Source organism: Rutilus rutilus (assembly GCF_951802725.1).
Source record: "Rutilus rutilus genome assembly, chromosome: 13".
Classification (NCBI taxonomy): Eukaryota; Metazoa; Chordata; class Actinopteri; order Cypriniformes; family Leuciscidae; genus Rutilus; species Rutilus rutilus.
The window spans coordinates 23,746,169-23,761,598 of record NC_140218.1 but is presented as its reverse complement, the minus strand read 5'-3'; the positions used below and the strand labels follow the sequence as shown (position 1 = coordinate 23,761,598).

General features: G+C 40.0%; 1 protein-coding gene across 1 annotated transcript; it reads right to left on the bottom strand.

Moving 5' to 3' along the window:
• Positions 1-6,592: 6,592 nt before the first annotated feature.
• On the bottom strand, positions 6,593-13,644 carry sephs3 (selenophosphate synthetase 3). Its single transcript, XM_084427594.1, has 8 exons — positions 12,983-13,644; positions 11,996-12,099; positions 11,805-11,912; positions 11,466-11,620; positions 11,182-11,272; positions 10,946-11,045; positions 9,414-9,626; positions 6,593-8,870 (listed from the first exon to the last, which is right to left on the bottom strand). The coding sequence occupies exons 1-8, from the start codon at positions 13,284-13,286 to the stop codon at positions 8,596-8,598; spliced, it is 1,350 nt and encodes a 449-aa protein (XP_084283720.1). The 5' UTR covers positions 13,287-13,644; the 3' UTR covers positions 6,593-8,595.
• Positions 13,645-15,430: the final 1,786 nt, after the last annotated feature.

The following is a 15,430-nucleotide window of genomic DNA, read 5'->3' as shown; positions in this document are numbered from 1 at the left end:
AGAACCTCGGATTCAGGAGGAACAGTGCGGTTTTCGTCCCGGTTGTGGAACACTGGACCAGCTCTACACCCTCTCCAGGGTGCTGGAGGGTGCATGGGAGTTTGCCCAACCAATCCACATGTGCTTTGTGGATTTGGAGAAAGCATTCAACTGTGTCCCTCGCAGCATCCTGTGGAGGGTGCTCTGGGAGTATGGGGTCCGGGGCCCTTTGCTAAGGGCTCTCCGGTCCCTGTAAGACTGGAGCAGGAGCTTGGTTCGCATTGCCGGCAGTAAGTCAGACTTGTTCCAGGTGCATGTTGGACTCCAGCAGGGCTGCCCTTTGTCACCGGTTCTGTTCATAATTTTTATGGACAGAATTTCTAGGCGCAGCCAGGAGGGTGTCCGGTTTGGGGAACACACGATTTCGTCTCTGCTTTTTGCGGATGATGTTGTAATGTTGGCCCTATCAGACCTGGGCTGCGTTCTCCGATAACGTTGTCTCTTAGCGCGCTACGAAGACTCAAAAGGTACACCTTAACTACAGGTATACATTTCCTACGTGTGTTCTCCGAACTATACCTTAGGATGTTGCTTAAGGTAAACCTTCTTAAGTTCGACCTTAGCAGGCGCTGTCCATGGTGGAGGCGCTGAATAGGTTGATATCGATGCCTCGATGATCGATTGTGCGCTCTTTCCTTCACAGCGGTATAGGTAAAGTATTGAGAAAACAATGTTCTTTATAAAGAAGCGTTTTATAAATAGTACAAACTGCATTTATCGGGGCTCATTGAAATATGTACATGCAGAAATAAATATGAGTATGTGTTTATAATTTAGCAAGTGTGCAATCCCAAACCCTCACGGCCATAAGTGTGTTAATGTTCTCCACAACGTATGCTGATTATCCACCAGCCATGTAGTTGACATACACTAACTGGCTCCGCGGACGGCGGCGTCTTTGATTTATAACAAGTACTCGCTGTCTCGCTGCCATAGCTATAAAGTTTGTGTAAACTCATCTTTCTTTATATAGACTCCTAAGCCTTTTCTGTCAAATGGTTCGCCAGCTGATGTGCCTTAGGATAGTAATTAAAAAAGCTAACAACCATTAGTGTATGGAAACTTTATTAATGAAAACACTTCCATACACTGGGTGTAGGCTATAACAACTTAAGTATTTTATGTGTAAAATTTTAAAGTAAAGTAAAAATGTAATTTTAATACTAAATCAGATTTTATATTAAATGTTCATATAAAATTTTCTATGTGTAATTAAACTGCGATGTAAAAAAGCTTTTTGCGTAGTGGTGGCCACTAGCGGTATGAACCGTCAGCAGCGATAAGGTATAGCTAAGAGCGCTCCAGACCAACCTTATGAACGTATGACTTACAGAAGGTATACTTAACTAAGAAGGTTACGGAAAACACATTTTAACGATAAGGTACTTCTTAAGGTACAACTTAAGAACGACGTAGCATTAAGGTAGTTTCGGAGAACGCAGCCCAGGACCTTCAGCATGCACTGGGACGGTTTGCAGCCGAGTGTGGGCTGGGATGAGAGTCAGCACCTCCAAGTAAGAGGCCATGGTTCTCAGTCGGAAAAGAGTGGCTTGCCCACTTCAGGTTGGTGGAGAGTTCCTGCCTCAAGTGGAGGAGTTCAAGTATCATGGGGTCTTGTTCACGAGTGAGGGAAGGATGGAACGGGAGATTGACAGACGGATCGGTGCAGCTTCTGCTGTAATGCGGTTGATGTACCGGTCTGTCGTGGTGAAGGAGCTGAGCTGCAAGGCGAAGCTCTCAATTTACCGGTCAATCTATGTTCCTACTCTCACCTATGGTCATGAGCTGTGGGTCATGACCGAAAAGACAAGATCCCGGATATAGGCGGCCAAAATTAGCTTTCTCCGCAGGGTGGCTGGGCGCTCCCTTAGAGATGATGAGATGAGAAGCTTGGTCACTCGGGAGGAGCACAGAGTAGAGCAGCTGCTCCTCCACATCGAGAGGAGCCAGCTGAGGTGGCTCGGGCATCTGTTCCGGATTCCTCCTGGACACCTTCCCGGGGAGGTGTTCTGGGCGCGTCCCACCAAGAGGAGACCCCGGGGAAGACCTAGGGATTATGTCTCCCGGCTGGCCTGGGAACGCCTCGGTATCTCCCCGGAAGAGCTGGAGGAAGTATCTAGGGAGAGGGAAGTCTGGGCGTCTCTGCTTAGACTGCTGTTCCTTAGCTTGCTTAGCTCCTGCTCCTTAGACTATTTTATATATATATTTATTTATTTTTTCAGGAATTTTTGGAGCAGAAGTCCAAAATAGCTTTTATCTGAAATCTAAAAAATCTTTTGAAACATTGCAAAGGTCTTTACTCTCACTTTTGATTAATTTGCTGCATTCTTACTGAATACAATTAATTTTTGTATTCATATATAGCAGCCTACTATCTCGCTTTCCCTTGTTGACAAAATAAAACCCCCTCTGAAAAAGATTCATCTTTTTGACTGTTACACCACTCAGTGTTCATGTCTAGAAAAGGAGATCTGAGAACAGCTGCAAAGGGTATTTTTGGAGATTGGCTGCAAAAATGCACTTACATCAGAGGCAGTCATTGTGGTTCATCTATGCAGATCCTTAGGGGCTCGTGCTCTCCATATAGAACTCACAAATCAATTGCTCACATACTACAGACACTGTTAATGCTAATCAAACAGGTCATTTTGATTCATTTGCATATCTTTCAGTTATAAAAGTATACTTTGCTGACAAAAAATCTTGCAACTAATTGTTTAAATCATACAGCTCAGCATTTCAGACTGAACTGGTAGCTTAACATTTTGGAACCATTCATAAGAGTCAGAGTAGCTTTATTTTCATTGCAGCGTTCCTCCAGGACCATGGTGCTACATAAGACAAACACTGGACTACATAACTAAACTGTACATAATTATACTAAATAGATTAAAGTTAAAAGAGTTAAAGAGTTAGGAATTTTTACTTTTTTAAAACTCAAAAAGTCACTTGATCAGGAACATTAGATCTCAGTGTGTCGTATGTGCACTTCATTGAGTGTTCTAATAAGAAATTAACATTTATATGCAGACTATAAAGAGCATTTGTGGATAGTGCAAACAGCATGAGACAGTAAAAGTTTTTCTTTGAACAGGGCACAGTAATAAGAGACAAGGAACAATGGGGAGTTTTGAGTGATTAAATGAGCAAAGTTTGGTAGTTTGTGTGTGTGTCAGTCACATGATGTTGAGGAGTCTGATGGCTTGGGGGAAGAAACTGTCACAAAATCTGACCATGTGTGTGTGTCAGTCACATGGTGTTGAGGAGTCTGATGGCTTGGAGGAAGAAACTGTCACAAAATCTGACCCTGTATGCTTCAGTACCTTCTCCCAGATGGTCAGAGCGAGAAGAGTTGGTGTGAGGGGAGAGTGCACTGTAAAATCTAACAGTTGTTCTTACAAAGACTTTTTAGGTAACTTTACTTAATGTCCAATAATTTGTTACTAACTTGCTTAAAACAATTTAGTAAGCTGTACTGTTGGCATGCTATGTCTTCGTTACTCAGAAAACCCAAGTAAACATTACTTGACTGGTTTGAGTACCATTTTGCCAAAGCAAAAAAAAAAAAAAGGCGGGGCAAATTGATTTTGAGGCGGGGCAATTCTTAATAGACTTTTCATTCATTTCTTCCACTTCTGCAGTCATCATTCTTCTTAGTTGCATTCGCTCATTTTCCAGTCAGCATGAATGTTATTGTCAATACAACAAAAACATTTTGAGAGAACACCATCATAAGTTGACTTCATAAATTCATGTTGATTTCCTAAAATTTCTGACCATTGTTGTGATTAGTGCGCCCTTTGGTTGGGCACTTGGAACTTCATTTATGATGTTGTAATTCTCTTCCAATTGATGCAACATGAAATCAGTTATTTGATTTCAAAGGAAGTGAAGTAATAATTATTATATATATATTTATACTTAAAGTATTTCCATGTGTTGAATGAATGTATTAATGATATATAACATAACTATATTTCATGTATAATAATGATCTTTTAACATTTTATTGCTAACACTTATGGCATAAACTTTTAATTGGGTTGATATAATCCCTCTATATTTGTGACAATATCTTGCAATTTTGCTTGAGTCACACACAAACTTCAACATTCAGCATGCAAATAGATATAATTAAGTTGACAAAACTTAAATGGAAGAAGAACTTGACGCAATTAAGTTATGCTTACTTAAATTAAGGCTACGAGTTTGCACAATTGAATTAAGTAAACTGAACAAATTTATTTTTACGGTGTGGGGTCGTTAACAATACAGATAGCTTTGCGGATACAACGTGTGGTGTAAATGTCTGTGATGTAGGAAAGAAAGACCCTGATGATCTTCTCAGCTGAGCACTATCTGCTGCAGGATCTTGCGTTCCTCGATGGTGCAATTCCCGATCCAAACAGCGATGCAGCTGCTCTGAATGCTCTCAACAGTCCCTCTGTAAAAAGTGGTAAGGATGAGGGGGTGGGAGATGGGCTTTCTTTAGCCTTTGTAGAAAGTAGAAACACTGCTGGACTTTCTTCGCTATGGAGCTGGTATTGAGAGACCAGGTGAGGTTCTCCGCCAAGTGGACACCAAGCAGAGAGTGGTTGTTACGTGCTCTCCTAAAGTCAACAACCATCTCTTTTATTTTGTCCACGTTGACTTTGCCCCAGTCCGTTAGCCGATGCACCTTCTCTTTGTATGCCAACTCATCGTCTTTGCTGATGAGACCCGATTGCTGATTGCGAATTTGATGATGTGGTTTGATCTGTGCATTTCTGCACAGTCATGAGTCAGCAGAGTGAACAGCAATGGAGTAAGCACGAAGCCCTGTGGGGCACCTGTGTTCGGTGTGCTGGAGCTGTTCCAGACTGTGAGGTCTCTCAGACAGGAAGTCCAGGATTTAGTTGCAGAGGGACAAGTTCAGGCTCAGCAGGGTTAGATTTCCAATCAGGTGCTGAGGAATAATTATGTTGAATGCTGAACTGAAGTCTTTGAACAGCATACTTACATGTGTGTCCTTTTTGTCCAGGTGAGTGAGAGCTGGTTGGAGGTTGTGGTGTCGTCTGTTGAGCGTTTGGGGCGGTATGCGAACTATAGGGGAGCCAGTGTAGGGGCAGAAGGGTCTTGATGTGCATCATGACAAGCCTCTCAAAGCACTTCATGACGATGGGTGCGAGTGCGACGGGCAGGTAGTCATTGAGGCTGGACACTGTGGACTTCTTCGGCACTGGACGATGGTGGTGGCCTTGAGGCACATTGGGGCGAAACTTTTTATTGCATCATGGTTAATTACAAACTGCCAATTCACATTCACAACAAAATAAGATTTGTTTTGCTGTAGGACTGAAGATTAAGCAACGAAAGCATAAATTCAACAGCAGGGAAGCTTTCAAAATTAATATACAATCCCTAATCACAACAGTGATGATGAGCACAATAATCAGTGATGAGCACAAACACTCAATGCTCCGCTGTACAAAGAGAACCAATGGACAGTGCAACAATTGGTCCACCAAGGTTTCTGCTGAACAGGTTTAGACCGGGCATGGTGACAGAGTCAGTGAACAGACAATGAGTGGAATCAGAAGCTGTTAAACTATTTCCTCACCGTGAAAACACTCTGCACCAAAAAAGGACATTATGTAAGAGAAAAGAGGGGTTGCAGAATGTGAAGAGGGAAAACAAAATATGTCCAGAGTGAGCGATTATGTATCTCTCCCTTTCCTAATAAAATCAAACCGGATGATAGCAGGAGAAGAGCTGGTAAACAAAATGTTTTAGGTCGATAAAAAGATAAATGATTATCTTTAGTGGTCTAATTGCCGATTTAGGCAAGAAGACAACACCTAAAAGTGAAAGGACAGGGTAGAAATGGGAAGAAATCTGCCTTCACAAATTCCTATACGTTTTCATATCGAGCTGATACACATACTGAAGCATTGGAACAGTCTCTAATTATTCTGAGGGATAGATGACAAATGGAAAATTACAAAAAATGTCTCTAAATGGACAGTGTATTCTCCAGCACTCTGCTTTTCTCTGCATGAACTTATAACAGCAAATGCAACTTAAGATAGAAGTCAAGTGATGTTTATTTGCCACTAATGAAATTAGAATGTACTTTCCAGTCAAATGAAAAACTCCTACTTAATATTACCTCAAATTTTATGCAAGTCAAACGTTTCAAACTACATCTGTCTACTGGCAGAAGATGAAAAAATCTGTTTCTGATCATGCACATTTCTGACAACTATGTTCATTCGTTCTTTTTCAGTATCCCCTCGCTCAAAAAACAATTGCCAATTGCCATACGCTTAAAAGTGCTTTGTTTATCAAACACTCAACTGTCAATTACTGCATTTGAGTTTTAAAAGATGTCAACTAAAGCAGAATGACATGATGTTGAGACAAGCCAATACATAAAGAGAACAGAGCCAAGACTCTGTTGGCCGCTTCCATCTTAGTATTGCACACTGCTGACACATTGTGGTGAACTACATACAACACATCTAGACAGTCAACAACAGAGACCATGAAACAAGCTTCAATGAATAAGAGTCAGTTTAGAGAAATTACAAGTTTATTGAGTCACATTGGTTTAATGAATGAAAACTGCGATGACAAAACCAGTGCCAGGAGAATGAACGTGGCAGTTCAGCCTATCCCTTCCTATCTAACATCAACCTCACCTGTCCCATGAGCTGGGGTTAAAGAGAGAGGTGTCATAAAGAGGACTGTGGACACTGCTGTTCTGTCCTAGCCATTCAAACAGCACAACTGGCATTCTGGGCTCACCCGCTGGACCGGAGAAAGCTGCTCAACCCTTTCTCAGATACAAGAGGGAGAACCAGACTACCTTATCTTCTGTTCAAAATCAACAGACTTATTGAGAAAGAAGAAAAAGATCATCCATATGTCTCACCACAATCATTCAAAATTAACTGCTGCTCCTAAAACCATGACACATTGTCCATATTTTTATGAATGAAGAACCAGTCTAACCTACTTTAACTAGTGTAAGGTCACTCTATTGAGGAAAAAGACCCACAAGACAGAACATTATAACCTAATTTTACCAGACATAATTGAATGTAACAATGTCCTATTAAAACAGATGGATGAATCAGACTGATTGGATACAAGATAAACACCACCTAAATACACTTGAAATTTGGATAATTGCATTTCAATTTTTGTCAAAATAAATATTGATTGTTCCACTAAATATCTCAACTAATCCAACGTTTATGATTACTCAGGCCCCAGGATACATTGGTGTGATAGTGTTTCTTTGACACGTGTTTGTCAGATGGCTTGAAAAAAACAAAACACGTCTGATTGTCATTAAGGATATTTGCTATTCAAAGAATCAGGAACTCATTGGGAATGTTTTCTTAGTAAACCCGGCTTCATTTTAGTGTGAGGTCTCAAAGCCTCCACCTCATCAAGTAGAAATAATTAAGCTCTGGATATGGTTTCATTCTCATTTCCGCAACAAAAAAAAAAGTTTTATTTCATTAATTACTAACCCTCATGTTGTTCCAAACCTGTATGATGTTTTCAGAGGAACACAAAAGCAGAATTGAGCCCTTTTTCCATATAACTACAATTACTTGCTTAATCTTGAGTTAACAGGTCACAAATATTAACTAATTTTGTCTGTTCACTTTCTTAGTCAGAAAAAGTTCAAAGCATTCATACACTGACTTGAGAAACACAAATATAAGATTGTGTCTTGTTTTCTGAAAAATGTATCAAAATTAAGTGAGTTTAAACTTAAAACAATAAAAACGAATCAGCCAACGGGATAAGAAAACTAAAACAAGATTCTTTTTCTTTCCCCATTAACATTTTTCTCTTGTTTTAAGTATAAAATCACTTCTTTTTGATACTTTTTCCAGAAACAAGATGTAATTTTGCTTCTCAAGAAAATGTTTCTTAATTTAAGCATGATTAGATATTCGCACTGGAATATCAGACAAAATCACTTTTTGCAGTGGCCTCAAAAGACTTGAAATATAGTGCAGAAGGACCGATTTCACTGTTTTTTTATAGAAAAATGTCTGCCTGAAAATCCTCCTTTTGTGTTCAACAAAAATAAAATAAAAATTAGCATTTAGCAGAATACAGACTTAAAGCAACATAAGGGTTAATAACTTAAGTTAGCTTTTATGGTATGGGTGAACTATTCTTTTAAAGAATAGCTGTTAAACATTGAAAAACAGTCAACCTGGAAGAAAAAAAATGAAGAAAACAGAGTGGAGGTGTGTGTGTGTGTGTTTGAAAGAATGAGTTGGAAAAGAGAATGAGAGATGAAAATACATTAGCTTGTCCATTCCATCTCCCACCAGGTCAGTTAAAATATTTTTGGTCTGTTGCTCTCAACCCTTTGGTTGAACGGGGGGAGGGAATGGACAGCAAGAGTAACCACACATGCTCTGTCCTTCACAAACACCATGTCTGTTATGAGCACACACATTCAAATCGATCATCATAGTGTAAGGGTCAGGGTCAGGGGTAAAGAATAATGATCACTGAGAGACCCCCTGTGGCGTTGTGGAGTTGTTATGTCTGCTGAACCTGAGGAGGACTAGCATTATTGTTGCTCGCCTCCTGCGCGTTGACCACAGAGCCACGGTACGGGACCTCTATGATCCGAGGTTTGTCGATGATGCGGGCGCAGCGACTGCCCTTCTCCACGATGCCAATGATCCAAGCCTGTTGCCCATCGCCCACCCCTCCATCCTGCCCCACTGCTCCCGACAAACCCACACGACTTGATTTCATCTCGGCGCAAAATCGGGCTGCCTGCTCCCGTGGCAAGCAGATCAACAGGCCACCTGAGAGAGGCAGGAAAAGATTTTATCTACCCAAGAGCTTGCAGAAATCTCTACTGACCAGGATTGTTCATTTTCAGGAATAGATAAATGACTCATTTGATTAATCATTAATGTTAATACCGTAAAACACTTGTGGAGGATCTTGAATCCCACGTGCATTTATTTTTATTAAATTTTATTTGAACAAATGTGAATATCAATATTGTTAGTCAATCGATAAGATTAGTAAGATAGTAATTGTTCTTCAATTTGCCATTAATTTATTACTACTGATTACAACACGTATAGAAAATAAAAGATACAAATCTTTGAACATTTTAAATTACTTTTCACTTCACATTTAAGATTGTCAGTTGGGATGATGCAGCGAGAGCGACAGACTAACAGTGCTTTTTGTTACAGTATTTGAAGCAAATACAATCTTTATTTACAAAGAAATTATCCATTGCTGATTATGTTGAGCCCACTTTCAGTGTAATTGCAAAGTTAATTCTTAGTTCACTTTAAAATGATTGTGTTTGTGCACAGAGCTGTGACTCTCACCTGATGTTTCAGAAGAGGTGCCCTGCAAAAGCCCAAATAGGTTGCCACCAGCTTTGCTGATTGCGGCCATTTTGGAGATAATGGGAAGGTTGTGAATGACAAAGGCAACGTCATTTCTCTGCTGCTGGGCGAGATTCCGTGCGTGACCTATGATCCCAAAGCCTGTGATGTCCGTGGCAGCATGTGCATTAAATTTGTGCATTAAGGCTGCAGCTGGAGAGAGAGAGAGAGAGAGAGAGAAAAAGAATTTAAAAACAATGTAAAACCTGTTGTAAAAACCTTATACACTACCGGTCAAAAGTTTAAGGTCAGTCAGTCAGATTTGGTTCATGTTTTTGAAAGTCACTTAAGCTCATTAAGCTATCAAAAAATATAGTAAAAACAGTAGTATTATGAAATATTATAACACTTTAAACTAACTGTTTTCTATTGTAATATATTTTAAAGTCCCCCTGTTGTCAATAATTGTATTCGTTAAAACTCATCTTTGATAACCAAAATGGCATATTTAAAGTTTTTTCCTTTTTTTTACTCATGCCTTAAAATTGCTTGAATGTAACTACACTCTTTCTTCATGTAGTATACGCGGATCCATGAATATGCAAATGAGCCCCGCCTCCACTCACTGATACATGCTCGTCTACAAGTCAATGTTTCAGATTGGTGATGCGTTTTATGTATCACTCTCTACAACGGCAGACACATAACGGTAATTAATATGACTGAAAATCAGTATCCTTAGAAACTCCGAACAACTCAGAACGTCAGGGGAGAAAGGAATATAGTTCATCACAACATCGTAATACATCATATACATGATTCACCTGCTATATTGCTAAATATACTTGATTTTTCATTTCAACAGAAAAATGTACCGGGATAACCTGGCTTCTCTTGAGACTCCACTGCTTAACAGCGGTCATTGTTAATATTATGCTAAAGCCCGCCGGCACGTTGCGCTGCCGCTTACCCGGAGAAAGCAGTTATCATGTATCGGTATGAAACAGCTTCACAAACAGTCTTTTCAACATCACAGTATCGTTATTTCAGTGTTACAAATATTCAAATTATAACAGAAGTACAGCATTCAAAAGATTCATTCATAAACTCCTATTCATCCAGTAATGAAACAAGTGAAGTATTTATGAGTCATTGAATCATTCATTCAAACTAGGGATGTACAATTAATCACAATGAAACCACACGCGATTTGGCAAAGGCTGCGATTATTTGTTTATTTGATTATTATGTTTTTGAAAACTGTGATCTTACTGACCCCAAATTGTTGAACGGTAGTGTATATGCCTAGAGAGGTCTTGTAGTAATTAAATTAAGCAACAAATGAAACATAAATGTATCCTTCTGCAAAAGATAGTTATTTTTTCTTTCTTTTCCTCGTCATTTGAAAGTTCGCATATAGGCCATTTGATCTAGTACAAACAGAGTTGCAAAACTAGGAGGTGTGTGTGTAATGAATATTGGCCCCATTGTTAAAAATAATCCATGCTAATAATGCTTATGCAATAACATACCAGTGCGATTGAGGGTGGCCATGTTGAGCATAGCCTCCTGATAAGCTTGCTCCACCTCCTCCTTGGAAATCACCAACTTTATCTTGTTCCATTTCTCAGGCTGAAGAAATTAAGCATAAAGGTAAAAGAGATCCAGAGAGAAATGAGATGAGGTTGCCATATCTTCATAACTTAAAGGAGAAAGGGAGAAAAGAACCACACAAGCAATCATTCCAAAGATGAAAATGTATACTCACTATATCCAGCCACTGATGGGCATTCACTGCTACTTGAGTTCCCAAAGGTTTAGTGAGAACCAACACATCTCCAGGTACAGCATTTTCAGGCCTGCATATATATATATATATACACACACACACACAGACATTTGTGAGCATTTACAAAACAAAAACAAAATGTAAAGTGTCAGACAATGAATAATTCCTTTTGAAAGTGTGGTAAATGTTTGTTTAGGAAAAACTAGATAATTCAGAACCAAGTGTACAGATATCCAGTCCTTTGATTCATGAGAAACACTCACATGATGAAATCGTTGGGCTGGCACACAACAGAGGCCACGCCCCCTACAATGATCCAGGGATTGATGACTGTTTGTCCCCCGGTTACTGAAGTCCCGCCCTCCTCCGCCGCATCACGGAAGCCCTTCATCATTAAAGGCATCACCTGATCTCTCTCCTGAGAGAACATCGGCACAGAACAAATCAAATTAACCATTTCATAGCTCAGCTTTCTAATTTTGCAAAAACATCATGCAAAAAGTCCATATTTACTGAAAATGAAATTTTTTGCATTAGCTTTAAAAAGTAAAAACCAAAAATGATATGACAGCGAGAATGAAAGCAGAGAGATTCCAGCGCACCTTCTCATTCATCTTCTGACTGACGCTGAGAAGCATGAGCATGTTGTCACACTCTGTGATGCCCATAGCGTACAGATCACTCAGAACATTTGCACAGGCAATTCGTCCCTGTAAAAGAATTGACATGAGTTGGACACTCTTTTGTGAGGTGCATGCTAACTTTTGCGAAACATTAATAAGATTTCACTCACCATCATGTAAGGATCCTCCACTAAAGGATAGAAGAAATCTGTGGTTTGGACCAGGGAGAGACCCCCGTGCCTCAGAGGGATCACACATGAGTCCATTCCAATACCTGCAGTCAAGAACAGTGGAATTATTTTTCACTCACTGTAAAATCATGTGCAAAGTGCATGCAAGTTTATAGAAGCTAATCATATACTATGGGGACTTAAATCTTTATACAAATCATTCAGTTTGCAATGGTAAGAAGCATTTTTGCAGAATTAATTGTGATCTAATTTTCAGTGGTAAGCATTGACTTGAAGCCTGAGTCCATAGTTCACATCTCTTTCACATTAAACCTCCCAGTAGTTTTTAATTAACAGGATACAAGTCAAAGGTTAAACAAAGAGTTTTACTAACACAGACGTTATATGATCTTATATATATATAATACGTCAAAAAACGTCTCAATAAATAAGCATTTCTTTGCTAAACCGGTTGATTAACTATCAAACTGACATTTCAGTTTGAAAGCAATGTTGAGGAAGTCTGACTCATTTCCTTGAATCGGTTCTTTTAAATCATTCGTTTCTAAGACCCAGTTCACAAAACTGATTCAGTGGGGTTTGTTTTACATCCAAATAAAGCCATACGCTGACAACATATGGCAACTTATTAAGGTTTTTCCATTAATAGAAGTGTTTAAGTGTATTTTTTTTATATAAATATATTACACAATCAAGTCAAAAATATATTTCCAGTACGTTTTATTGGTTAAAAATACTATGCTATTTGGCTATTTAAGTTACTTTTCGCCCTAACAGTCAAAACCTCCCTTCACTTCAAATGCTCTTACTATTAGTATCAACAAACTCTGGTTTCTGGGTCCAATTTCTGATTTTGGGAACCGATTCGTTGAAAAGAACCGACTCAAAAGAACGAAAGGTTCACGAATCAGTGCTCGCTTTTTGACAGCGATGGTGTGACAGGTCAGCACGCGGCTCATACTTTACCTAGTCGAGGACCCTGGGGAACTGAAACAAGTTGCCCGAAATCAGCGGTCTCGTCTCCAACACCCGTTCCCGAGCCGCCGTCCTCTCCGGGCGGGCGGTCAGGCTCTAGTCCCTGCAGGAGTTTGAGCAGAGTCTCCTGCGGGACTTTACACCCTCATCCTTTCATATCGGAAAAGGCCGTGAGTCGGAAGCCGCGATCTAGGCCGTGCTCCTCCGGGTGCAGCGCCTGGTATCCCGCCGGGTAAAAGGCTCCATACCCTCCCGCTCCGCCGGAGTCCACTGACTGTGGCTCGGAAACTGACATGGCTATGCTGAATTGTATTTATTACTCATTCAGGTGGTGAAACACGGCGAAGTGAGAGAAAACGTGAGTCGCCTCAGATAAACAGAGAGCGTGTTTTATTCTACACGCTTGGTTATAGAAACGAGTATGGACGCGGCGCGCTTGCGGACTGAACCAACTCATCCTGCAGAGGGGAGCTGGTTATCACTTTATGGCACAAGTAAGATAATTCGTCGCTGACAGACAAATTATTGGTAGAATATACTAAACATGAGTAAGAACGAGTAGGAAAATCAATCTTGCACCAAACTGAACTATCGCTAGCATATTTTCCATTTGACTGGTCACACTTCACCCACCTCAGAAATAAACGTCGCATAGTCTGCTATCTTAAGCTCCGCCTATTCTGGTTCTGCCCATGAAGGTGCATCAGACGTTGGGATTGATGCAAATGTATATGGACAATCCCATATGTACTCGAAGCTAATCATGACCTTGTTTCATTTGCTTCCTCAAAAATATATACAAAATACTGTAAATAGGTATAAATATATGTATGTGAGAACAGTGGTGCTAGCTTAAAGTATTCATACCCCTTCTTTTTTAATTTTGTTGTTGCTGCCTTATTTTACATCAATTTATACTCCATACACCACAATGACAAAGCAACAAAAAAAATAAAAAGATTTGTGACAATGTTTTATTACAAAAGGAAAAACTTAAATAAGTGCATTGCATAAGTATTTGTACCCTTAACTCTGTACTTAGTTGAAGCACCTTTACGGCCTCAAGTCTTTTGGGGTATGAAGCTCTGTCAGGTTGGATGGGGACCGTCGATGGACAGCCATTTTCAGGGCTTCTCCAGAGATGTTTGATTGCATTCAAGCCCAGGCTACTCAAGGACAGTCACAGAGTTGTCCATAAGCCACTCTTGGATTGTCTTAGCTGTGTGCTTAGGGTCATTGTCCTGTTGGAAAGTGAACCTTCTGCCCTGTTTGAGGTTCTGAGTGCTCTGGACTGGTTTTTAAGGCTATCTTTATATTTTGCTGCGTTGAGCTTATCTTCTACCCTGACGAGTTCACCAGCCCCTGCCTCTGAAAAACACCCCCACAGTATGATGCTGCTACCACCACACTTGTTTGGATGGTATTGTGCATGTGATTAACAGTGCCTGGATTCCTCCAGACATGATGCTTGGAACTGAGGTTCATCAGACCAGATAATCCTGTTTCTCACAGTCTGAGAGAGTCCTTTAGATGCTTTTTTGTAAATTCTAAGTGGGTTTTCATGTGTCTTCACTGAGGAGAGGCTTGAGTTGGGCCACTCCTGCCATAAAGCCCAGAAAAGTGGAGTGTCGCAGTGGTATGTGTCCTTCTGTACATTTCTCCCATCTCCATATATGAACATGGAGCTGAACCAGAGAGACCATCAGCTGCTTGGTCACAACTCTAACCTAGGCCCTTCTCCATTGATTGCTCAGTTTGGCAAGGAAGCCAGCTCTAAGAGTCCCAAACTGCATTTCCCAAAAGCATCGTAAGCCTAAGTTGAGCGTAGAGACCATTTGTGGCAATTGTTACTTAGGCTTACAATGCTTTTGGGAAATGCGGCCCTGGTTGTTCCAAAATTCTTCCATTAACCCTTTCACGCATAGTGGTCACTACAGTGGACAGCTATTAAAAAAGCATTTTCTTGAATTTGCACGGGTTTTTATGGCAAAGTTGCACATCAGCCTCTTCATTGGACCCTGGTGCATCATCCTATAAAATGCAACCAAGTGGCAAGCCGTTGTGTTTCGATATTTTCCCCCTCCAAACCAAGATGGCCAAGGGTCAGTCAGACATGCCAAGTTGCTCCGGAATATCCACCCATTCCTTCTATCCTAGGAGACTCTTGTAGGTAAAAAAAAAATTGCAAATCAAGCAATATCTAATGAGTCCTATCACAGTAAAACTTTCCATGTTTTGATTTTAGATTGAGAGAAAACTCTGATTAATCACATGTCCACTGTAGTGGACGTCATGCATGCAATGGCTATATTTCAGCTACAATTCATAATTATAATGTGAATATTGTTTTTGAAACTTAAAACTTAATCTGCAGTGACTTTTTTTACTGTAAATAAATGTATTTGTATTATTAGAATGTAATTTTCATTAACATCGAAA